At 33.8% G+C, this 26,340-nt stretch overlaps 1 protein-coding gene across 1 annotated transcript; it reads left to right on the top strand.

Annotated features, from left to right (window-relative positions):
- The first annotated feature begins 7,124 nt into the window (after window positions 1-7,124).
- LOC127864010 (uncharacterized) lies at window positions 7,125-25,887 on the top strand. Its single transcript, XM_052403680.1, has 4 exons — window positions 7,125-7,417; window positions 21,184-21,250; window positions 23,015-23,106; window positions 24,780-25,887. The coding sequence occupies exons 1-4, from the start codon at window positions 7,366-7,368 to the stop codon at window positions 24,992-24,994; spliced, it is 426 nt and encodes a 141-aa protein (XP_052259640.1). The 5' UTR covers window positions 7,125-7,365; the 3' UTR covers window positions 24,995-25,887.
- The last annotated feature ends 453 nt before the right edge of the window (window positions 25,888-26,340 follow it).

The raw sequence follows: 26,340 nt of genomic DNA, 5'->3' as shown, positions 1-26,340 counted from the left end.
CGCCTTTTGTCCGTCGTGCGGCGTCTACGGCGTCCTTGTTAACACTCTACTGGCCACATATATTGTCCAATCTTCATGAAATTTGGTCGAAAGATTGGTCTCAATGATATTTTGGATGAGTTTGAAAATGGTAACGTTTGCTTGAAAAGACCGTTCATAAAAACAGTCAATAGTGTATTACCTGTGTGTATTTTGATTTATTTATATCGTTTGCTATTATTCAATTTTCAGTTTGCATTTTGATTTTTTTATTATGCCCCCCTTTGAAGAAGAGGGGGTATGTTGTTTTGCTCATATCGGTCTTTCCGTCCATCCACCGAATGGTTTCTGGATGATAACTCAAGAACGCTTACGCCTAGGATCATGGGTACATTGATCATGACTGGCAGATGACCCCTATTGATTTTCAGGTCACTAGGTAAATGGTCAAGAGCACAGTGACAAAAAAACGTATTCAAACAATGGCTGCCACTACAACTGACAGCCCATATGGGGGGCATGCATGTTTTACAAACAGCCCTTGCTTATTTTTATTTCCATTCATTTTGTTTCACCGTTGATATTTTGTTAGATTAGGTTTCTTAAAATACATTGCAAACTATGACATATGCTAATGCATGAAAAAACATTTCGAAATCAATAAAAAAAAACAAGTTGCTGTTGAAAATTTAAAAAATAGTATCTTATCATTGTTCAGCCATGTTTTGTATCGTGTGTGCTTTCTTTATGTAGTAACCTGTGCAGACCGTCTACATTTTAGCTCAGCCGAGTCTTTCATATCTATTAAATTGATATACAATTGAGGTATTTTATTCAGTGTGATAAGAACTTGTTGTCCCATGGAAGTTTGATTTTTTTTTCAAATTTTGTATTATATTGATCTGGTGTCAGAAAATGGATCGAACTCAATACATGCACATAGAAATGTGACAGGAGTTGAGAACTCATTGAAGTGTGTTCGAGTGTATGATGCTAGCATTTAATAATTTAGGTGATTTGCATTTCAAATGAGTATGGCCATTAAAAAGTATTAAATGTTAATGTGTAAATAGAACACAGAGGCATATCTGGATACACTATCACATTCATAGTATTGATAATTAAAGAGAAAACTACTCTCGAGGTCAATTATAAAAGGCTTAGAGACATTGACTACAATGGTTTATTAAATACAGGTAAGAAAGAAGACAATGAAAAACACATATCGATAATCAAACAAAAAACGAAACTTTTTGTAACAAAAATTGTGTTCTTTACATGTGTTAATGTATTGATATAAACCACACAAAATATATCAACAATAAAAACAATATTTTATCCTAAATTCAATATTAAAACTTGAAAAATGTCATTTCATTGTACAACCAAGAGCATTCATTATTTATAACATAATGTAAGATTGTACATTTTCAAAACACTTCTAAAATTATATTAACACTAAAGATGTGAAACTCAATAGTTATCTAACAAAGATAACTTCTGCGTCAACTTCAAATGATATCAAACATGTCTTGGGCAACAATTCAATTTTCTCGCTTTTCTCAATCTAGAGACATGCTGATCTCTAAGTATCGATGTAGGTGGAGGGGTGACAGGGGCTATAGTTGACCTAATTCTTTTGGGGTCTTCAGGCAGCTGTTCACATTTGCCACTTATTCTTTTCTAGCCTATGGTGAATTCATTTATAACTTCAGTGATCAAATCGTTTATGTATGTATACTCCTTGGGTTTTTTTTTCACAGGTATTGTGCTCCAATTACCAGCAGCTTTTGAGTACACTCTTTTTCTCCTGAAAGATTGTTTTATAACTGACATGGTGTTTGGAAAAATGAAATGACAATTACTAAAACAAAACCGAGAATTAAGATCTATAGACAGTATATATGTCATAATATAAATTTACTGATTCTTGGCATACCATGCTACAGTAGTTCTTTTATGCCAAGAGAATTGTTTGCAAAATGTATACGTATTACTCATATCACATGAATGTGTCAATTTTGAGCTTAAATACATCATGTTTGTAAATTCAGTTGAATTGTTAATTATAAAAACTTTCAATAAGTAAACATAAATCTGTAAATTGATCCTTACAATTCAAAATTTAATAAAAACAGGAAATGTATTTGTCAGAAACACTTTCTCCCCTTCTGCGCCACTTTGATTTATTTTATTTTTGTTATCATTTGGCAGGTTAAGATGAACTCTTCAAAGCTTATTACCTCTCTTGAATTTGTTTTTTTACCTTTGACCTTGAAGGATGAGCTTGACCTTGACCTTTCACCACTCAAAATGTGCAGCTCCATGAGATACACATGAATGCCAAATATGAAGTTACTATCTTCAATATTGCAAAAGTTATGGCAAAATGTTAAAGTTTGACGCAAGCAAACACACAAACAAACAAACATACAGGGCAAAAACAATAATATAAATACCTCTAATTTCCTTCTTTGTCCAACAAAACAGGACGAGTCAAGTGTTTTGAATAATCTATTGCTGCTAACTGACACCTGCATCTATAAACAGCATAGCTGAAAAGAAATGAAACTCAAAAAATATCATGCAACTCATCATGTGAAAATCTGCCTTTAGGATTTTGATGATGTTACACTAGATATGAACTAATTCAACACCAATGACTTGACGTATTCATAATCAGAATTCATTTCTTGATTTACTACTAGTTGTTTAAACATCCTGTGAACAAATACAAAAATCCTGTTCACAAATAATTTTACTATCACATGATGAAACAAGAGCACCGCATAACGGGTGCAACACTGGGCTTCAAAAGCTTGTCAGAATTTTTTTTTTAGAGGCCACAGTGACATTGACCTAGTGACCCAAAAATGGGTGTGGCATGTAGAACTCATCAATGTGCATCTACATAATTATGAAGTTTCAAAGTTGTAGGTGGAAGCACTTTGAGTGTAGAGCAAAATGTCAAAGTTTTAGCTTGACGCCTGCGGATGACACGACAACGACGAGCTGGCTATGACAATACCTCAGGTTTTCTCCGAAAACAGCCGAGCTAAAAATATTCATATTATGGTCATTCAGGCAGTTTATTACTAGACTTGTCACAAAGGGTACATCATTTGTACATTATTAAAATGTAAATTCTCAAAAAGAAAGAGCATACATTCCTTTGTTCAATAAGCATGTGTTCATAAAATAAAAAAGAAACACTTTAACAAGTGTATTTTCTACACATTAAACTTTTTATTTACCTGAAAGCATTTCGCTTTGGAGCATACATCAAAAGATATGATTGTTGAAGCTCTCTTGTTCAGAAGTAATTCTGAAATTTAAAACAAATCTCTTATACTTTTAAGGGTTTGTGTGTCTGTCGCATCGTGTTCATTATGTAGCAAATTAATTACGGAAATTTATAGAAAAGTTGCTATGACACACAAACTGAAAATGAAGAAGACTTACATCGGTCAATATTTCCATCATTTTCAATCCCAGTATCTTTTTTAACACTTCTCCATCGATCACACTGAATACCAATGTCTATTATCCTTTCCCTTTTATTACGCCTGTACCTTGCATCTCTTGTTTTTTTAGTATTTTCTTAGCGATCGCATTTGTTTTTGTCTGAACCGTCTTGAATTCTGATAGCTTTCAGTTTTCGACCGCACATTCGTATTTGTGAAAAGTGATTTTCCAATAAAAATGTTGATTTAAATATGAAGTATATTTTATTGGTTTATCAAAAATATTCAATGAAAATTGATTTTTTGCTCAACAAGCTAATTCTCTTTCTTTAGAAATAATGTAATTTATATGCCAAAAATAAATGACAGTACCATGTACCACGTGTCAGCTGTTTTTCAGCTACATTTATTTTAGGTCAAAAACGTCGAGCGGCGTATTTGAAATATAATATGGAATTCCCAGCCGCATGGGCTTATGTGTTCGTTTGTGTTATGCTTCCTTTTGTCTGCTTTGAGATTTTATATCCTTAAATCAAAGGCGACAATCGTTTTTAATATCTAAAACAATAATTTTATGTTTTGTTCAAACCATAATCCATTGGACAGTCCCTTTAATTCTGGAACGGTTGCGAAGAAAAACAAATAATGCGAGAATATTAAGTGCGATTCGCTACACAATTATGATGTCATTGATATAATTTTTCCTGAGGTATGTATTAACATGTGATTTAAACATTTTGACTTGTTCAAGGTCATAAATAGCATCGCGAAAATATATGTCGCGTAGCAATTTTTTTTGAGACGCATCCCTATGTGGTATTCTTATGTAATTTTATGTCTTAATTTACATATGTATGAACGGTGACGCCCGCTTAGCGGGCTTTCGCCCGTATTAATTCATGAAAATACTGTAGTATTTTTTTTGCTGGTATAATACTCATAAAAAGCGGCAACTATGAATACAGAATCACCATACTCAACCGGACATTGTGCAATTAAGTAATTTTCCTAAATACCCTTTATCGAACTTAGTTAAAATGACTGAAAGTAACGAGCATTAGTTTAAGTATAAAATTATTCATATGCAGCAGACAATAATTTAAGTGTGAAAATAAGTAAATAGTAACATAAATCTTACCTGAAACAATACCAGAACAAGAAATGGCGAGTTCGCCGTGCGCGGTTCTTAAATATCATTTCAGGGTATGTGGGTAGGAGCTAAGGTCTAGATTTCTTGGCATTGCGATCAAATTCATATCCCACGTGATTACCCACGTTAGGGTCATGCGTTGGTCGAATGGTAAAACTCTGGTCTACCATTCCAGAGGTCCCCGGTTCGATTCCTAGCCGGGGCACTGGAAATTTCAGAAATGCTTCAAGTGTTCCCCACCCAACTAGATATGTACTGGTATGATACCCAGGTAATTATCGCGTGTATCGGTGCTATACACTGAGAACGTACAAGAACTAAGGAATCTATTCTCAAATAGCTAAGGTATCACACACGGATTCCTTGTATCTCAATACTGTCTCTTCTGCTTGCTGTCTCTTCAGCAAAAACCAAAGGACCCCCTTGGAAATAAGTGCTTGCACTTTCATGGGTTATCCTTGACTGCAAGGTCAAAATAAATACATACATACGTACATATGTATACATGTTAACTTTTGATACTTTCACTCACTAACTTATTAATATTTTTTCGGATCAAGACCCTAAGTCACGAAATTTTGCGATTCTCCGGACTACCATCGGACGTTCTCAGTATAGGGAGGAATTTGGATATGAATGTGTTACTCTCTTCTGGTTCCTTTGTACCCGGCTCATGTTTTTTCCTTTGATTCATAGTAAAAGTTCACAAATGTGACACTCCGGAGTGAAGTGTTATTTATATGATCATTCTGTTTGTATCTATCTATCTGGATAACCCACGCGGGTGATTTTAGTTCAGTAGTTTTTTTATGCAGTATTTCTACAATTAAGTCCGAAAGAGAGATTTTTGTTCGCTGTGTATTTTCATTCAGCTATTTGTTCATTTGTTTATTGATTCTATTTTATACTTATTCTCTGCTAATGTTTTAAATATTTATATAACTTCATGAATTAAATGGGTATCAATTTGATAAATTGTTATCAAACAATAAAGTGCACAATTCCTTACATAAATGTAAGCGTTTCTAAAATAATACAATAACTATTTAAAATGGTTGTTAATTATAATTCATTTAAACTTTGTTAATTAGGTTTTATTAAAATTTGAATAATTCAAAGATAAAAATTAGATAATGACTTATATCATGAAATTGTAATTTTCGATTGGATTACACAGGTTTGTAACTTATTTCTTAAAGTCTGTGTTATACAATTATACCATACAGAACAAGCATTATCATAATGACATTGAATCAATGACATTACAAGAAATTTCTTCGTATGCATTGTATTTCTTGTATTTCCTACGATAAAGGAACTTTAACCTAGACTTGGCCTTCTTCAAAACAGATTCATCCATTGAGCAGAAAGAAAGATGTTGGTAAAGGGTAATTCAAAGATACTTACTGGATAATGTAGAAGGAATGGGTGTACCATTACAAGGTGTGTCAATGCTTGATTGAGACCTAAGTTTGTTGCTTGGACCCAAACACAATTGACTCAGTTTTACCTAAGTGCAATGGCAACTTATTGTCAATCAACCAATGGCTAACCAAGTTCATATCATATGTTAGTTCCTTTTCAACATCAAGTACACTGTAACACTGTTACCAGATACAAGGATTCCAGAATCATCAGCATATAATAACAATTTAGTTCTAACCACAGCTGACAACATTCACGTAAATTAAAAAAGGAAATGGTCCAAGGATTGAGTTTTGAGGTACAGCACAGGTAATACTTGCCCTAAAAGAAAAGGTACCTGAAACATCAACAAGCTGTTTTCTATAAGACAAGTATGATTTGAACCAGTTTAAAACGCCATCACTAAGATGTGATGCTTGAAGATTCATAAGAAGAATTGAGAGGTCGACTGTATCAAATGCCTTCTGTAAATTTAACAAAACCATGCCAACAATAATGCCTTTATCATTTTAATACAATATAAAATATGTTAGGGGAATTAATTAAGTATTTATAAGTGGAGAAGCCACCTCTAAACCCTGAGTGAAATTTATACAATAATGTTTTATCTTTAAAATAAGATTAAACCTGGTCATAAACTACCTTTTCAAAGATAATACATGTTTTCTGCTTTCATTAATTGGGTGTATTCGTTGATAGAATCAACGCATAATTGTTTACTTGTTATTTACATAAGGGATAACGAAGACTCTCTAAAGCTACATGACACGCTGTGTATTGGTTTGATTGTTGATTAAGTACTTTATGCTCACTACACAGTCGTTGATCAGCGAAAATGTATCTGAAAGTAATAGTTTTCCGACCATATTTGACGCTTCCTAAAATATTGGAGCCAACCGTAATTTGTTACGTAAATCATTGGCAAAGTATTCACGTCAATATTACGAAATCACGCCGAATATTTGGGGCGGGGGGTTGCTACCAATACAATTTTGAAATGGAACAAAGAAATCAATGTGCTGACGTCAATCGATAATTTAAAACGGGTATTTGATTGTTATGTACACGCCAAACTTTATAACCCAGCAGTACGATTAAAACATTTGTGACCGAGTCTTGCACTCAATCGGTTTATCGATTGTATCCGTAAATACGTTTGTTTCGGCGTACTGTACACGTATGCAATTCAAAATAACATATACTGTTAATGACATCGATCTAAACTTCACCTACCCGTCGATCATTTCAAAATACGTTTATATTAAATCATAAATCGGCACACGATTTAATTTCAAAAGTGTGTGTACCAGACAAACAGTCGAACGCGCGGAGTTTTAGAGTTTACACATGGATTTGGAAATACAGTGCATGATTGTTATACTTGGATTGTTTGCTACTGGTATGTTTAGAGAGTCAAATAACTTGTCAAGTACTATATAAAAATGTATGCGTTCAAATAAGTCTTCAAACAGTTTGTAGCAGATTGTTTTCCACGTGCTTACTCGTTTTGTTTTATATTAGATTGTCTTCACATGTGCTTCTAAATGTAATAACTATATGTGTAGGTTCCATACATACACAACTATGTGCAATCTTATAAAGAACGACAAACATACGCGTTTTAATATCATGTTCGACGATGTTTATTTAGATATTTGCCAGTATTTACCATTTTTCCATTGATAACATTCCCTTAAAAATGTCTTATTGTCCACCAAAAGCTCTTGCACATTTCTGGAGTAGTTGCAATATTCGAACCGGCTTTGTCAACCTCCGGGTCGTTGAGCTGTTCATTTGTGTACTCTAATACTCAAATACTTCACGAAGGACAATCAATGTCTGCTTAGTATTAAATGTCTTAACGAAGAACTTACTGTTATATTTACATAATAATATATACATGTGTGTGCATAAAGCGTGTAAACAAAGTTTTGAATACATGTTTGACAAAAACAGTAAAACTAAAGATATTACTGAACATAATTATTCTTTGCGTCTCATAAACTAAACTTTTTATTCCTTCAAATAACCAACTTATAAGTTAATCTGTATTTAGCCTACCGGTATTTACCGCTCGTTGAATAACTAACGATTAGCTCCAACTCAATCGACGCTTGTCGATCAATAAGTACATATTCTGCTGAGCTCGCGTCAATGCTCCCTTTGATTGTGTATTCTATTTTGAGAATTACCGTGCGATGGGAGCATGTTAATTTAAATTTGAATTGCGTTTTGTGATAAGTGATTTATAATTGTACATTTAATCGACTTTAAGTAGACCCCGCCTTATCCATGTAATGTTTCCTAAAAATCACATAAACTTAATCAAAGATACGATAAAATGGTATCTACAATTACTTAGATTAAGGACTTATCACATTCTGAAATGGTCAGAAGTGGGTGGCGTAATGTAAAATAATGATTCCTCATATAAGCACTCTATATTGAGTTTGGAACAATATGCAGAACTAAAATAACATATACTTCAGTGATACACGTACCAGTTCTAATGAAATCTTTCAAAAAGAGTAAATAATCACAGGTTTTCAGCTAATAAACCACTTTCTTCTTGGGCGTTGTAAGTCCTTATTTTCTTTTTTTGTTCATAAATCCATTGACACCAGCTGGAACCTACACTACTGTAGAAGATAATGTTAGAGTATTATTAAATATAACACTAGAAACACTGAAAAAGGATAATTTCTTGTAAGAAAAAAGGTTAACAACTTGATTCTAAACTTAGTAGAAAAAAGTATGGTTTACCAGAAATGACTAATAAAAATTGGATTGAAACTTTTTGAAACAGTGTAAAGCAGCACTTTTACAAACACATTGATATATCATTATATATATGTTATAATAAATGCTATACAATTAAAGGGAATTTATTAAAATGTTTTCAATATTTCTGTATCTTTCATATTTATTTTGTTATCATTTCTGGCCCACCATATTTTTTCAAGTGTACTATTTTTTGACTCGAGTGGTTTAAATTTTTTGCTTGCATAAAAGTATCATTTTTTCAGTGTTTCTTGTGTGTTATATTTTCTAACTGCCAACCTTATAATATTGGATCCAAATCGGTCGTATCTGATCACTTCTTCATCATTCATTATTTAAGGGAAAATCGAAATATAATATTACTTTTAATGCCGTTTGTTTTTTAAAAGGCATTTCTTGTTCATAATGTTTCTAGACTATGGTAAATTTGTAATGGTCGTTCTATTACCATTTTGTAAAAAAACATCGTACTTTCTTACAATTTGAAACAGTGTTAAGCAATTATTTTTGTGAATAATACTATTTGTAAGCCACTTGAAATTCAACAAAAATATTTGAAAACAACGCTGTGTGCAAGTGTATTCTTTTAATCACCCTGAAATCAAGGAAGTTTATAAACTTGGGAATGGGTCTCATCAAAATAAGTCTTTTTTCATGTTCAAGGTAGGCTTCTAGACGCACGTAACGTTTAAAGGTCAACCTCAATCACGGTGCCTAATCAACAACAACAACAACAACAACAACATTTATTTCAGCAAATAAAGCTTATACAAGCTCTTAGCCTACACATATACATTTTATATATACAAGTAATACAAGTCATGGCAGATGTGGATTAAGTGTTAAATTGAACACATGGTGTTAGTGCAAAAAAATATATAATATATTCGTTTGAAAAAAATAAATATTCAAAATTGACAACTGAAAAATTAAATTAGTATCTAGTAACAAGTTATAGAAATAATTAAAAATCAAATTATTTCAATACGAGGATTATGGTTATAGTTATTTATAAAAAATAACAATTTCTGAAAGTTGATTTTATAACATAAATTATTAATAGCTTAGCCATTAAAAAAATTAATTCAAAATGAAACAACAAGTTGAGCGGAAACAAATTAGCATTGTTTATAATGCTATTCAAATTTATAAGGAATGAGAAATTGTATTTGAGTTAAGGTATGTTGTGCGTGAAATAAAAGATGGAACAATGCTAAAGGGTTGTTACGTTCTAAAAGACTAATTACGTATCTAGTAGGCGTCGTAAATTTGAAGCTTCGTATATAAACTTTGCTAGATTAATAAGCATAGTTTTATTTTCACTGGACATCAGACTTTGAAACTTTGAAATTGTTGGCCATCTGCAGTACTGTGACTTTAAAAGTTTTCTTCTTAGGTGCGTAAATATGGGGCAAACTAGTAAGAAATGGTACTCAGTTTCTACAGTATTCATATTACATAATTTGCACTTACGGTTTTCTTTTTCAATATTATTGTATCGCCCCCTTTCTATTTCTAGGTTATGCGATGATAAACGGAATCTGCTTAGGGTAATTTTATATTTTGGTTCATTAATTTTGTCTAAATAACTTTCTAACGATAAACTATGTTTGAATAAACAGTACGTAGAGAAACGGGTAGAGCTGTTAATATCGGCGTGCCATGTTTGAGTATAAGTGTCTAATATTCGTTGTTTGCATTGTATAAATTGTGATTCGGTTATGTTTTGGTTTATCCATAATTCGGACATGCCGATGCTGTCGAGAATGGATTTAACATGGTATGCCCAGTTTTGATTGTTGCATGTATGTCCATTGTCCGTATCTTGTTTTAGCATATTGTATGTAATTTTGATTAAGCTACTCTCATTTGATGATAGTAGTTTAAACCAGTATTTAAGAATGTTTATTTTTCGTATTTCATTAAAGGGTATTCTTCCTAATTCTCCATAAAACGCGCTAAGGTTGGTTGATTTATTTACACACAGTAATTTCCTTAAAAAGTTCGTGTGTACGGCTTCAATATCTTTCGCCTGTGTAGTACCCCATATTTCAGACGAGTAATTCAAAATTGATGCTACTAAGATATCAAAGAGTTTGAGTTTGCTTTTTGTGCTAAATTCATATATGTTGACCACTGAGAAAAGTCGGTGCATTGATTTTGACGCATGGTCTGCTATGCATTTTTGCGTTCTGTTAAAGTTACCGTTTTTAAATAAGTATACTCCCAGATATTTAAATGAAGTAACGACTTCTAGTTTTTCACCATACAGAAAGATATCGATGTTTGTGTAATGTGTTCCTTTTTCGAAGATAAGCACTTTTGTTTTAGCTGTATTTATTTTTAATTTCGATGCATTACAGTATGCTTCTATGTCTGTTAGCATGTGTTGTAGTGAGTTTGGTGACGTTGCGAATAAAATTTGGTCATTAGCATATAAAATAAGAAATAATTTCAACTCGTCTATAGTGAATAAACCATCCAAATCTGTATTTATGTTTTCCAACATGTCATTAACGAACATCATGAAGAGCAGTGATGAACTGGAATCACCTTGTTTCACTCCTTGGTGTATCGAGAATGGGTCGGACAAGTTATGATTGAATTTAATTACTGATTTTACGATACTATACATCGCTTTTAGAGCGTTTATCATTTTTGAACTCATATTTTCCGATATCAATTTTTGCCAAAGAAGTGTGTGATTGATTTTATCATAGCACTGTTGATAGTCGATAAAAATGGTGTATAATTTTTGACCTGAGTTTATTATTTTTGATATAATTGCGTTTAGTATAAATATACAATCTGTTGTGCTTTTGCCCTTTTGATAACCAAACTGGCAGCTAATGATTTTTGGGTGCTTGTTTGTCCAGTTTGTTAAACGGTTGAGTAGCAATTGTGAGTATATTTTTGCTAGGATATAATTTAAGGTTATACCCCTATAGTTTTTTGTTTCATTTGATTTCCCGCCCTTATATATAGGGACGATGTATCCGAGGCCCCAGTCTTCCGGGTATTCGGCATGGTTGAAAAGTTTGTTGTATATTGCTAGGAGGTGTGGTCCTAATACACTAAACGAGGATTTAATAAGTTCTGAAGATATATTATCAGGCCCACAAGACTTGTTATTTTTTTGATGGAAGACGGCTGCCTTGAGTTCATGCAATGTGAATTCTTTATCTAAATCAATATCCGTAGATTCGGTGGTGGCAACATTTTCATTTATTTGTTCTGGTTGTTCGCCTAATAAGTTTTTAAAGTGCGTATAAAAGTCTGCTACTGTTATACTGTCATCCTTGTTTGGTGCTTGTTTATAGCATTTTTTTAAGGATTTCCAGAAATGTTTTGGATCTGATTTTGCTATGTCTTCAAGTCTTTTTCCTTCTGATTTTTTGTATTTTGCTTTTGATTTCTTTCGTATTTTATTGTACTTTGTTCTCATATTTACAAAGTGTGTTTTGTTTTCATCTGTTTTTAATTTATTGAATATGTTTCGTGCGCGTTTAAATTCTTTTTTAGCTGTGTTGCAGTTATAATCAAACCATTTCTGCGAATCTGCTTTATTTCGAATTTTTTTGTCGTGGTTAATATTTACTTTTTTTCCAAAAATTGTTACTGCATTGTCATAAATATAGCTAGTTAAATGTTTTATTTCACAATTAATGTTTTCCTTGTTTTCATTTAACAAATTGATATTCTCTTTCAATGAGTCTTGAAATTTTTCAACAAAACTTGAGTTAAAAACAAGCTTAGTTTCCTCTTTGTTTTCACCGGTTGTAATATGTCTAGTTTTGGTGTTACATTTTAAAGAAAAGTAAACACCTGCGTGATCAGAAAAGTTTTGCCAATTGAGTATTTGAAATTCGTTTATATTATCAACATAGTTTGCATTTATAATAAGATAATCTGTTATACTCAAGCCTCTATTTGAGACGAAAGTAAATTGATTGTCCTGCTCTTTGTTGAGACGACCATTAACGATAATATGATTAGTAGCTCTGCATAGATTAATTAGCCTTTTACCGTTACAATCAATAACCTTGTCCGGATGGTTGCGTATTACTGGGAAATGTGTATTTATATTTTCTGTATCTAATTCTTCAAAACAGTCAAGGTACTTATCGTACTCTAGTATATCTGATAAGTTACCTGTTCGGGAATTGAGGTCACCCGTTATGCATGTTTTTCCGAGCTGCCCATATTTCTCAACCCCTTTCTCAATTTCATCAAAAAAATCGAAATCTTGGTCAATTAAAACTTTCGAATTGACAGGTGGGATGTAAGTATGACACAGATACATATCCGACTCTACAGAAGACAAATCTTGATTAAATTTTAGCCACACTATTCCATACTGATTCGTTTCTACAATGGATATATTATCTGATAACTCATTTTTATAATAAATTGAAAGTCCACCGCTAAAGCGACCTTAGTTTGTACCAAAACGTTTATTACCGTAAACATGGTAGCTAATATACCCATTAATGTCAGTGTTTAGCGGTTGCTTTTTGTTTAGCCAAGTTTCAGAAAGTAATATTAGATCATATTTTTTAACGTATTCTTGAAAGTCAACATCATTTATTGTTCTGGCAAGTCCATTCACGTTCCACGCTATAACATTTAACTTCCCTTCCTTGTCCTAGTGTGTAACCTCCTTGAACTGACTGCTTCCATTTTCGCGTGATAAAAGTTTTGCACCGGCCCACTTCACTTGTTTACCGGCGCTCTTTTCACGGTTGAATAGAGTGTTCTTTTCTCGCCTCTGCTGTAGCACTGCTTTGGTTTGCTGAATTCCGATGCCCAGCCCGGTTGATTTGAGGTCATTTGTTTTGGTGATAGCCGTCGTCCGTACCAATTCTCGTTGTTGGTAGTAGTGGAATTTGGCCACTATCGGTCTGCATTTTCCGTTACTGGGTTTACCAAGTCTGTGAACTCTGTCTAATGTTATATTCTCCTCTATTCGAAGCTTTTCTGAAATTATTGATTTCACAGTCCCCTCACAATTTTCATTTAACACTTCGGGGCAACCATAGAACAATAGATTTTCTCTCATGCTTCTTGCTTCTAGGTCGTTCGTTTTTTACTCGTTTTCATCTGCTTGCAATTTAATGTTTTGTATCTTTTCTTCTAGTTCTTTATGATGTTTATTAATGTTTTTAATCTCTGTGTCGGTGGATTTGATTTTCTGCCTGGTGTCTTCCAATTCATTATTCATAAATTGAGAAGATGATTCAATTTCTTTCGTTCGAGCTTCGATGGATTTCACGTTTTGTTCCAGCCCTTCTACTTTCATGTTTAACTTATTCAGAAACTTTTCAATTTCGTCCATTTTTGCCACGGATAGCTTTATGCTTTTAATGTCTTCTATTAAAGATTTTGCCCACTGAGGTGTTTGAGATTGGTTTTCTGTAGGTGTTTGTGGCGTAACCGGATATTGTGGCGTGCTTTGATAGCCAGGGTAAGTATAGTTCTGTGGTGTCATGAATTGCAGATGTGGTGGGTAATATTGCCCTCCATACGCAGCTTGTGTTGGTGGCCCGACACCAGTTAGCTGTGCAGTCAGCTGTGTAGTGGCTGATGCTTCCGGCGACTGGTTTGACATTATCACGCACTTTTCTGGTTGGTCGTTTGTATAATTAGGAGAGGCGTCGTCCTTGGTACGTTTCTGCCCCCTTTCGTTTTTTTACTCTGTTTTGACATATGATGTGTATGCTACCAGTCTAATCTAATCTCATCTAATCCAAATCGACTGCGAGGTGACGATTGTATTTATTTAATTGGTGTTATTACCTGTTCGTGATATAGCTAGCTTGAATAAGTCCAATTATCGGATTAGGTTATCGGTGGTTAATACAGCTCACGAATTTTGCAAGAAATTGATGTCTTGATTGTGCTAAAATTGCAAAATGCACTATGTTTATCAGAAATACGTTTAAAAAGTACCTTTTAATACCACGCTTCCTATTTTATATATATCCAAAACGCCAAGCACATATGTAGCACTAAATATATTCCATTCCTCAGTCCAAAATTCGGGTATTGCACTCGCGTTTAAAAGTCACTTTATCCCATATTAGTGAGAGCTTAAAAAACACATCCACCCCTGCCGATTACCTGTATCAATACGGATAATACTTGAAACTTCTGTGCGTGTCCAGCTAATACGCGCAACGGCACGGGATCCTTTCAGAAAATATCGACTTCTTTTAGGTCAGTGTTGTCTGTTATTTTCAATATTCTCTCCTTTATTCTTTTTTCACAAAACATATAATCCACGGAACAACTAAGTTATTCATTCAGTTAATTGTATACTCGTGCTCTATAACTAAAACGTCAATTTGCAGTGGAAACTTTCATCGCCCAACAGTCAATCCACTAAACCTGTGGAAACGGAAGTAAAATGCAGATATTGGTCCATATAAAAATGAAATTCAAACTTCTGAGCTAGTTTCCTGATGAAAAAGGCAACATAATTCTCGTGAAATCCTTGCCATGACGAGTGAAAACAACAAGAATTTTATATGTCGATTGCTGGCACCGGATAATTCATGAAATAGGCACTTGATAAAAGCCGAGACTAATGAACTTATGTATAGTACGTTTAAATAATATATTGGATTATGTGGATATGGTAAACATTTACAACTTTCTTGATTTTAGATTGTCACATGAATGGGTATGTTATTTCTCGTCCCTCAGCCTCTGAACACTCTGTCTAAACGTCTGAACATGTCTTGACTTAACAATACAAAGGGTTATTTAAATTAGGCATTACAGTTAAAATATTGTATTGGTTAATAATATAACTTATGAAGAATGCGCGCTAATGTAGAACGACCGATTCATCAATTAAATGTATAGCATTTAACAACCCTTTGATTGTTTTAATATTAAAATTATAAAAAGATTTGATAACGATTTGAAAAAAAAAGGTTTTTTGGCCAGTTCAGCAAGGTTAATTGTAAAATTTAATTTGTAATGCAATGTTTTTTATTACCAATTTTTGTTTTGTTTAGTGTGATTATTATTATAATTTATCATTATAATGAATATTAAGGTAAATAAGTTCTGTGTAACCTTCTGGTTAGATTTAGAGTTATTGTCGGATCGGGTACAACTTAAATGTACCCCGGGTACTCTAAAGTATACTAAAATGTACTCCGCGCACAGAAGATTAACTAACACGTAACCCACCAATTTAGACTGTCCCCGAGTTTTATTCCCGCCCAAAAATCCGATGTCGTAAAAAGCGCCACGGAAAACAAAACGAAAATCGCTTTGAACAAAACCTGCCATAACATGTTTTTTTTTTTCAAAAAGAAGTTTCGATAATATAGAGGCCATTTCACATAATATTGATATTAAAATAAACCTGACTAATTTGAAAAAAAAGCTGACAACGACCAATTTAGCCTTTGAATTCCCGGGTAAGTTTCAGTGAATCCGTTTCTGGGGTACTTTTAAGTAGTAACCAAGCCAACAATTACAAATCGAGCCTTGTTTTATCAATATAAAGCATTTAATGACGAACTTCAAAATATGCCAAAAGCTGTGAAAAGGCCCCTTTAAAGCATCATATGTGCAGTCATAGTCAGTTACACCCTTACTTGTGCTTTGAATGTGGAAATCTTCGAAACAAAACTTGAATAAAATGTTCACAGTTAAATAATCCACAAGTCATACTTTCAATATTTGTGTGAAGTTTATTGACGGGGGTGCACTTATAAAAGTGAATTTGATGGACACAAAGCTGAACATGTTACTGTCCTAAGTTCACAAAATCATATCAATACTTGCCTAACCTTTCACGGCATGTGTGTGGAGAGATGGAATCACACACGTTTGATAAGAGTGGAAGCATTATCAAGTCAAAACGTTATCTTTCAGAACACATGAAGGCTCATGATAACCACGAACAACATCAGTGCTCTGTGTGTGGAACTTTTTAAAAATAAATGATGACAGGAGCCACTGTTCTTTAAGTCAATTTTAAGTTTGACAATTGTTTCATTTTTGTTTGTTTGTTGCATCAGTCTAATGTTAAGTACCCGGTATAATCAATAAATGTGTTCCTAATTAGCTTCTTAACACGGAATGACTGAACAGAATAAATAACTAATCACAGTCGACTGAAATATTTGTTTCAGCTTATTCAAACATGCTTGCATCAAAATTAAGATTTGATTAAGATACAAAAACAAATATATTATTTGTGTTGTGCATCGTAACTTCTTCATATGTTGTTGCAGTCTGTCAAAGCCAATGCTACTGAATTTACACAGATTAAGTTCAATAATGTTTGAAAATATGAAACTAAGTTTGTGTATGCGGGTAGACCAAATGGTTTATCACTCTTATGAAAATAGCGAAACTGTGCGGACAGTAGGGTACAGTGAACTACTTGTTCGAATCCTGTATTTGTGGAGTTCCATAGTTATCGTTTTAATGTACTAAGTGTTAAAATCAATTAAAAAATAATCAACATTAATAGATAAGATCTCTTATCTTTCCATGTTTACAATCTACATAATTGTTACCATTTTAGGCATCTTCTAATTTAAGATGACATAAATTGTTTGAACCCTTAATTAAATATTTTAATAAAAGCTTATTAATTTCTCAATATATTTAATCAATTTTAGAAAAATATTTGAAACAAGATTTTTATTTGAGTAAAGAAATAGAGTCCCACTATGTGGCAAAAGTCTTAGATTTGAGGTTAAGTTATACATGCTTAATTTTTATTTGTACTTAATACGTAGACATTTTGTATTTATACTTTGAAATGTGTTTGTGTATATTTTTAAAAGACACTGTCTTGAAGAGTTTGTAAACTAACGACATTTTGATATTATTTTACACTGTTGCGTACCATGCAAGACACAAGTGCATTTGAAATACCTGTTCACAATGTCACAATTTCAACTGAACAGTCTACCTTAAACAATAGATTATCCACTCCAGACTCATTATTGGATCTATCTTCAATACTGGAAGGAAGAGTTACGGACAAGAAATCTGCTTCTATTCATTCTCTGCATTTTTAAAACCCGAAAACATAGGTAGGTCGATATATTCTGAAATAAATTATCATAATTATAACAATTGATACGTGCTAATGATGCGACAATGGGTTTGAGCCTTTCAACGGGCACGCTTTTCCTCCGTGGTAACTTTACACATACCATGGAAATAGCAGTTGCTCAAAGCAGGATAAATTGTTCCAATCAAATTTAAAAGTATTACCAATCAGTCCACTGCTACATTCGGTCAAAGAAATACCCAACAGTAGCCCTAAGTCCATTGAATTAACTTATCAACCGAGACTGTACTCACGATATTCTATCTCGAACTTCAAGTTAGATGTGAGGGCACTGAAGTCTAAAACAAAAATAATACAGCAATTAGTAAATAAGTGGAAAAACAGCTGTCTGTTAAACTTACATCATGTACAAATAAAAGAGATAATACCTCTAAATATTGATATAAAATTAATCTAAAAAAACGACAAATACCTAACAATGTGTGCATTATGTTTTATCTTTCGTCAGTTTTGCATTCATATGCAAAGGGTTGTTATAATTATGGTATAAATATTATTAATGAATCAGTCGTTCTACAATAGCACGCGTTCTACGTAAGATTGTTTTACAACCAATATCAGGTTATATATGTAGTTTCTAGTTTTACTAACCTTTTCGTCAGGGTAAAGTCAAGACATGTTCATGCATTTAGACAGAGTGTTCAGGGGCTGAGGTACGAGCAATAACAGACTCATTCGTGTAACAATTTAACATCAAGAAATGTGTAAATGTTTACCATACCAACATAATCCAGTATAATGTTTAAACGTACTATACTTAAGTTTATTAGTATCGCCTATTACCTGGTGCTTACTTCATGCATTATCCGGTGCCAGCACAGCGATTTTTTCTCTTCTTTATTAAGTACCCGTATAAAGTACTTTTCCAATTGAAGAAAAACCACGAAATTCCATATTTCAGTCTAAAAATTTCCCAAAAAGGAAGGAACATTTCATCAATTTTGTTCAAAAGTTCATTATCTGCAAGTTTATAATGAGCACTGACACTAAACATTTCAAGCCAAAATGAATGTTAATCAATATTTGAGTTAATGTGTGCTATTGATACCAAGCAATTACAAAGACCCATAATTTCCAATCGGGAGATTTCACGACTCGATTTTTTTCCAATTTCAGAGTTATTCGCACGAATTTGTCCAAATTGGTATGGTACAGGTACTTTTTCTGGAAGAAAACTTGCTGCAGCAATCGACATATTAAATACTTGTTTTTATACAAAACAAACTAAACCGTCACTTAACATGGAATTGATTTAACAAGAATTACACTGCCTTGCCCATCAGGAAACTGGCTAAAAAGCTAGAATTCATTGTTTATATTGACCAGTATCTTTATTTTACTTTCGTTTTCATAGGTTTGGTGCATAAACTGCTGGGCAATGTAGGTTCCCGCTGCAAATTTACGTTTTTGTTACTGAGCACGAGTATACAATTTACTGAATGCATGACTTAGATGTTCCGCGGAATATTGGTTTGGTGAAAAGAGTTAACTTAGAGAAGAGAATTATATTAAAAAAATAACACACTTAATTAACAGCAGTCAATATTTTCCGATATGATCCGGTGCCGTTTCGCTTATTAGCTGGAAACTCAAATAATTTTCAGGTATTTTCCATATTTGTTGGGCACCGTGATTGTATTAAGTAAAAGACATGGTCGTATAATCATAAAAAGTAACATAAATTGGCCACTTGCATTGATTAACACTAACGGTTGGTTATAACAATACCCGTCCTTATAATGATTTTTAAGCTTAAATATACCATATACATGTATTTTTTTATGCCCCCGGTAGGGTGGCATATAGCAGTTGAACTGTCCGTCAGTAAGTTTGTCAGTCTGTCCGTCCGTTCGAAAACTTTAATGGTCATTACATTCAATATTTGGCATGCATGTGCATCTCATGGAGCTGCACATTTTGAGTTGTGAAAGGTCAAGGTCATCCTTCAAGGTCTAATGTCTAATATATGGCGTCTGTCCGTCCGTCCGAAAACTTTAACATTGGCCATAGCGTTTTCAAAATTGAAGATAACAACTTGATATTTGGCATACATGTGTATCACATGGAGCTGCACATTATGAGTGGTGAAAGATGAAGGTCAAGGTTATCCTTCAAGGTCAAATTTATGGCGTCTGTCCTTCAGTCCAAAAACTTTAACATTGGCCATAACTTTTTCAATATTAAAAGCAACTTGATATGTGGCATGCATGAGTATCTCATGAAGCTGCACATTTTGAAAGGTGAAGGTCAATGTCATCCTTTAAGGTTAAAGGTCAAATATATGGCATCCGTCCGTCCGTCCGAAAACTAACATTCGCCATAACCTTGTTATGCCCCCGAAGGGTGGCATATAGTTTTTGAACTGTCCGTCAGTCCGTCCGTCTGTCTGTTCGTCAGTCAGTCTGTCCGTCCGTCAGTCCGTCCGTCCGAAAACATTTAACATTGCCCATAACTTTTGAAATATTGAAGATAGCAACTTGATATTTGGCATGCATGTGTATCTCATGGAGCTGCACATTTTGAGTGGTGAAAGGTCAAGGTCAAATATTGCAATATTGAAAATAGCAACTTCATATTTGGCATGCATGCATATTTCATGGAGTTGCACATTTTGAGTGGTGAAGGGTCAAGGTCATCCTTCAAGGTCTATGTCAAAGGTCAAATTTTACAATATTGAAGATAGCAACTCGATATTTGGCATGCATGCGTATCTCATAGAGCTTCACATTTTGAGTGGTGAAATGTCAAAGTCAATGTCATCCCTTCAAGGTTAGGTCAAAGGTAAAAAAATTTCAATATTGAAGATAGCAACTTGATATTTGGCATGCATGTGTATCTCATGGACCTGCACATTTTGAGTGGTGAAAGGTCAATGTCATCCTTCAAGGTCAAGGTCAAAGGTCAAATATTGCAATATTGAAGATAGCATCTCGATATAACTTTTGCAAAGGTCAAGGTCAAAATTTTGCAATATTGAAGATAGTAACTTCATATTTGGCATGCATGCGTATCTCATGGAGCTGCACATTTTGAGTGGTGAAAGGTCAAGGTCATCCTTCAAGGTCAAGGTCAAATTTTGCAATATTTGAATATAGCAACTCGATATTTGGCACGCATTTGTATCTCATGGAGCTGCACGTTTTGAGTGGTTAAAGGTCAAGATCATCCTTCAGGGTCAAAGGTCAAATATATGGCTTCAAAGCGGCGCAGTAGGGGGCATTGTGTTTCACGAACACAGCTCTTGTTTTATATATGTGTGTGTGTATTTATACCAGCTCAAGTCTGCTCGGGCGTCGGCGTATGCTTCAGATGTGATCGTGACAGATTAGCTCCCACTTCTGGGTACGTGCAGCCTGTTATTTGTTGAGTATGTCATTGTGCCGACCTTCAGCTATTAGTTGTGTAGCACTTTTGTACAATCAGCCAGTGGTCGTGTATCACATATTTAGGTCAGGCAATAAGTTGTTTATGAACAGTAAAAGAACGGTCAGCCGTTGTTTTTATGGCATGGAACAGTCAGCCATTATTTATATTGGGAAGATTTCATTTAGCCATTAGTTGTGTGTGTAGTTACTAATGACGGTATACTGTCAGCCATTAATTTTGTAGAACAGTGTACAGTCAGCCATCAGTCGTTAAGGATAATATATGGTGTATAATCAGCCATTAATTGTGTACGACTTAGTTAAGGCGGCAATAAGTTGTGTTGGGCAGGGGTCAGTCAGATATTAGTGGTGAATGATAAAGAACAATCGGCCTTTGGTTGAGTACAGTGAGCCATTAGTAACGTACGGAAGAGTACAGTCAGCCATTAGTTGTGTAGAACATAGTACAATCAGCCAGTAAAGGTCTTGGACAGTGTACAAGCAGTCGGCTGTTGAATACGACATATAACAGAAATCAATAAGTAGTGTACGGCACAGTTCCTTTGACGATTAGTTTTGTAGGGAACTGTAGGGAAATGTAGTTATATTTGTTTACGATAGAGAACAGTCACCCATTAGCTACTTAGGGCAGGGTTTTATCAGTTATGTGTTGTGTAGGGCAGAGTTATGTCTATGTTATTATAATATATTTATTTTGGTATGCAACTGCATTATAATCTTTGTATACGGTCATCTGTTTATTATGTTTTGCCAATTTGGTTTGGAGTCTTAATATTATTGTCATATACTTATCGTGCTATTCAGATTTTGTTATATCCAAAACGTAATACAAAATGTATTGCTTTGTGTGCCATGCCATTTTGATATAGTATCCATTTTAAGTGTGCTGTACCCATTTCGTTATATTCTATATGTAATGACCGTATACTTATTGTGTTATGACCAGGCGGAGCGCTATAGTCTCTATGCGATAATCATATACTTATTGTTATATTCCCATTGCGTTATCGTCTCTCTGTGATGATCCTGTACTTATTATGCTATATGTCTTATGTTATTGTTACAGGACTAGCCTTATTTTATTTCGATGTTACTCCGGGGATTTAATATAACTGAAGCAATCATTTACCATGATATGTTATTTATTCAATTTACCTTTATTTAAATAGATTTACACTTAACTGTCAAATTTGTAACCGATAAATAAAAAGGAGAAAAGAAACAGCTTTTACTCGTTAACGTTGGCAATATATATCTTGGTTGTTCTTGAGCGAAAAGCAAACTTGTACATGCGAGAGAGAGCGAGAGTTTTCAGCTTACAGAGTAGCTTTTATACTGTTTTAAACAATTAATCCCATGTATAATTTCATGTATTAAAAGTAAAATAGAGGCCCCGCCTTAACTATAGAATTTAAAACACATAAAAACAATTGTACATCTTATAATTATTACCAAATTTAATAAATGTATAGGCCTCCAAGTGATGACCAGGTGACCTCATGAAATCCATGAGTAACAAATGCCCAATTATTTAATGTAGATCAAAATAGATTGGTAGCAAGGATAGAAATGCCTTAACTACACGTTAGATTGGGCACCAGATAAGTATCAATAATAAAACAAATTATGTAGTAATAAATTAATAAATCATTCCTGCTACACTATAGTCTCTTTGTGAAATTGTTGAAGCGTATGTATTGCAGTCGGGTTCGTTTTTCAGGGCTTCAAGTAGCCGCGACGGGTTAGTCGGTGGTTTGGTGGCCCTGGGGGTAGCGGTGGTAGCGTTCTTGGTCTTACTTATTATTTGTTGCTGTAAGTTTTGATACATATACTGTATAATAGTCCCTCCATCTGATTCAACTCTATGTTTTTAATAAAACATAATTTATTTACAATATGTTCTGCCTTCAGTGACCACTGCAGTACGCTTATATACATGAGTAAAGTGCCTTAAATTTGGGAGGGGGTTAACATGAAGAAGAATATGTATCTTAACTTTCACGTAAACATAAGTAATAAATAAGCATGTATATTTGCGATTGATGTATCAAAGAAATATATGCTCGAAGTAATCGAAGCATGTTTGCGATTTAAATTGTAAACCGAAGAACATCCTATGAATTGAATGAAATGAAAATGATTAACTTAAGATTCTTGGACACAAATGTAAGATATATAAAAAAATGTCAAAAGTGCTCTTAAGTGTGTTGTATATCGTCGGATGTCCACAATTCTTCCCTTAGTAGATCGTGCGCTTTTCGTTTTTGATCTCGTCTGGCGCGAGATTTTCACTGCGCATGCGCAGACCGTGTTTAAAAGTTTACTTTTACCTGCTTATGTCATGGTACACTCTTAAGATTAGTCATCTGCTAGAAGGAAATAATATTTTATTAAAGCATTTTCTTCAAAAACATTGTACTTCCTACCAACATATATACAATTTGAAACGTTTTTTCCTTCTCAGTATCGTTTTTTAAAGAGGGGCTCTTCAGTTTTTGATAAATTGGCAAAATTAAAAAAGTTGTTTCAGATTCGTACAATTTCGTTTTAGTTATGATATTTATGATGAAATAGTAATAGTGAACATTTACGGTGCTCTTAAATATCCAATATATGCATCTTTTGACGATTTGAAAACCTGAAAATTATAAAGCGTTGCAACGCGAAACGATTGCGTAATAACGAAAGTTCTGTAGCTGTCGTTATAGTATGTGAATCTACGAGAATTGCTTATATTAAGTAAAAAATACATATTTTCATATCGTGAGCATAGATGGTCGAGTGGTCTAGGCGGGAGACTTTTTACTCCAGGACTCCAGGGGTCAGTGGTTCGAGCCCAGTTATGGCTTTCCTTTTTTTTAATTGTATTCTTGTTTGTTTATTGAAGAGTTTAAGGTCCAGTGTTTAAATTTATCAATGTACAGCATTTAATGACAAACTTAAATACATGCCAAAATCTGTGAAAGGCCCCTTTGAAGGAGATCACCAAACAAAAATAAGTTTTCAGTTTCCGGAATGGTATTGTTCGGAAAAACAGTGTATGTTAAAATCGGGCAATATGTCAAATGCATTAAAAATTATGATAACTATTTGCAGAAAATATTGCATTGCTACGGTCTTGAATTTTACCGAGAATAAGAAGTCACCACTTAAGGACTCTTTCATTTATGACGTAATTCTTACAAATGGGTTGTTTGTGTCGAAGTATTATGTTAACATGTGTGTGGAATTCACTAATATATTTTCTCAATAATTCCAATTATTTTTATGTGTGTTGGTAGTTAGAATGAACATGTTTGCATTATTAAATTGTGAAAGATGAAACACTTAGTTAACGTGACGTGGACCGTTGAGAATAAATGATCTTGCATTAAAAAGTGTGGTATACGTTATAGCATAATTATAATAGATGGAGATATTAATTCGAAATCAATTATGTTTTTTGCTAACCCAAATACATACACCGAATACTAATTTTGTTTCAGTGAAGAAAAAAGGAAAAATCTGCGACCCCCGTAAATTGAAAACTAAACGAAACGCAACCGTAAACACGGTAGAAACTGGAATCAACCAGACAAACTATTCCACAACGGCGTCAACCATCCGGCCGCCGCCGCCGAAATACACCGAGGTCGATTCCTCGGTGCGATACGAAAATAAGCCGGCGTCGACAATGGATCCCGCATATCCAGCGCCCTAGTGAGTTCAACGATACGTAGCGCTGCAAAGATTCACGCGATGCGTCAACTAATGTAAAATCATTCATAATCGTTAGCATGAAATTTATTTAAGGTTTTTGCTATAAAAAAAGAGATTTTTTTAAGGATAAGGAACTTCATGGATTTCTGATTTCAGTAAACACTTGCTTCTTTAGGAATTTACTTCGGTCTTTTTCCGATGTGTTTGCAACACATGTCGGTGATATGTCGCGGTGGGCAGAGAGAGTCACTTGATGGAGGTGGACCCTCTTGATCAGCTGCAAATAAAGTAGTCCAATGTTATATGATGACAACAACCGACCGTGTTTATTGCATGCACATTAGCTTCAACACGCGGTTTTTTTGTTAACTGCAAGGTGTGGCTTCAATCCGCCGTATATTAGCTTTTTCGTATACACGTGTATAACATCCTTGAAAAACACTCAATTGGCATGAAGGTTCTTCACAATTAGCTCCTTTAAATTCTTCCTGTACGAAGTTAACATGATTGGTAGAATCTTACTGCATTAGCGTTTTACTGGTAGAGTGTCAGTTATTTGTTAAGTGGTTGATCTTTTTCTATATGATTATATATGCAATACACGACCAGCCTATTTCGAACGAGTGTGTTAAATTTGTTTATTTCATTATCATCTATCATAAAGATTTTAATAAAAAATCATGTTTTGTTTGTGTGTGTGTGTGTAATTTTATCATCATATGTTATAGTGTTTTCCTCTAAGCCATACTTTTTATTCAAGCTGTATATAAAATAACATTTCATTCCATACCAAACAGTTTTAAATTGTTACCAGAAAAACATGACGAGTATGTGTTCTTGTTTTTTTATTAAGGTATGTATATGATATAATGATTAAACATGCAAGAACATCAATACGCCAGTAATGTACGTTTGTTATCCTTTTAGAGCACATGAGCACAACGTTTCAATGGTGAGCCTTTGTGGGCGCATTTGTCCGTCTAACGACATGCTTCGTCAACATTTACCGTTCGAACATTCTCGATGCCGCATTTATTGCCAAATTTATATAAAATATTCACTGTATATTTGTCTCAATAAACCCCCTCGCTCGAGGTTGAAACTGGATATCGTGAGAAAAATTAAAATAAAATGTTGATAACACTCTACAAGTCTCATTTTTACCAAATCATCATGGAAATCAATGCAAAATAACTTCTATTTATCCCATTTTCACCGCGACATTGACGGTATAACAGCTTATGGAATATACTAGCCTGTCTCCAACACTGTGGGATATACCTGTCGCGTGCAAGGACTACTTTTTAAATTATTCAACCACTGAATGATTTTTCGAAAGAAATCTCT

Source organism: Dreissena polymorpha, unplaced genomic scaffold (assembly GCF_020536995.1).
Source record: "Dreissena polymorpha isolate Duluth1 unplaced genomic scaffold, UMN_Dpol_1.0 chrUn080, whole genome shotgun sequence".
Classification (NCBI taxonomy): Eukaryota; Metazoa; Mollusca; class Bivalvia; order Myida; family Dreissenidae; genus Dreissena; species Dreissena polymorpha.
The sequence above is the reverse complement of the archived record's forward strand: the minus strand, read 5'-3'. Positions and strand labels throughout refer to the sequence as shown.

What these genes read in the sequence shown, in the direction of transcription:
- LOC127864010 (XM_052403680.1), top strand. Translation starts at nt 7,366, where the DNA reads ATGGATTTGGAAATACAGTGCATGATTGTTATACTTGGATTGTTTGCT. An exon ending in ACTTGGATTGTTTGCTACTG is followed by an intron (nt 7,418 to 21,183) that starts GTATGTTTAGAG and finishes TATTTATACCAG; the next exon opens with CTCAAGTCTGCTCGGGCGTC. An exon ending in AGATTAGCTCCCACTTCTGG is followed by an intron (nt 21,251 to 23,014) that starts GTACGTGCAGCC and finishes TTCGTTTTTCAG; the next exon opens with GGCTTCAAGTAGCCGCGACG.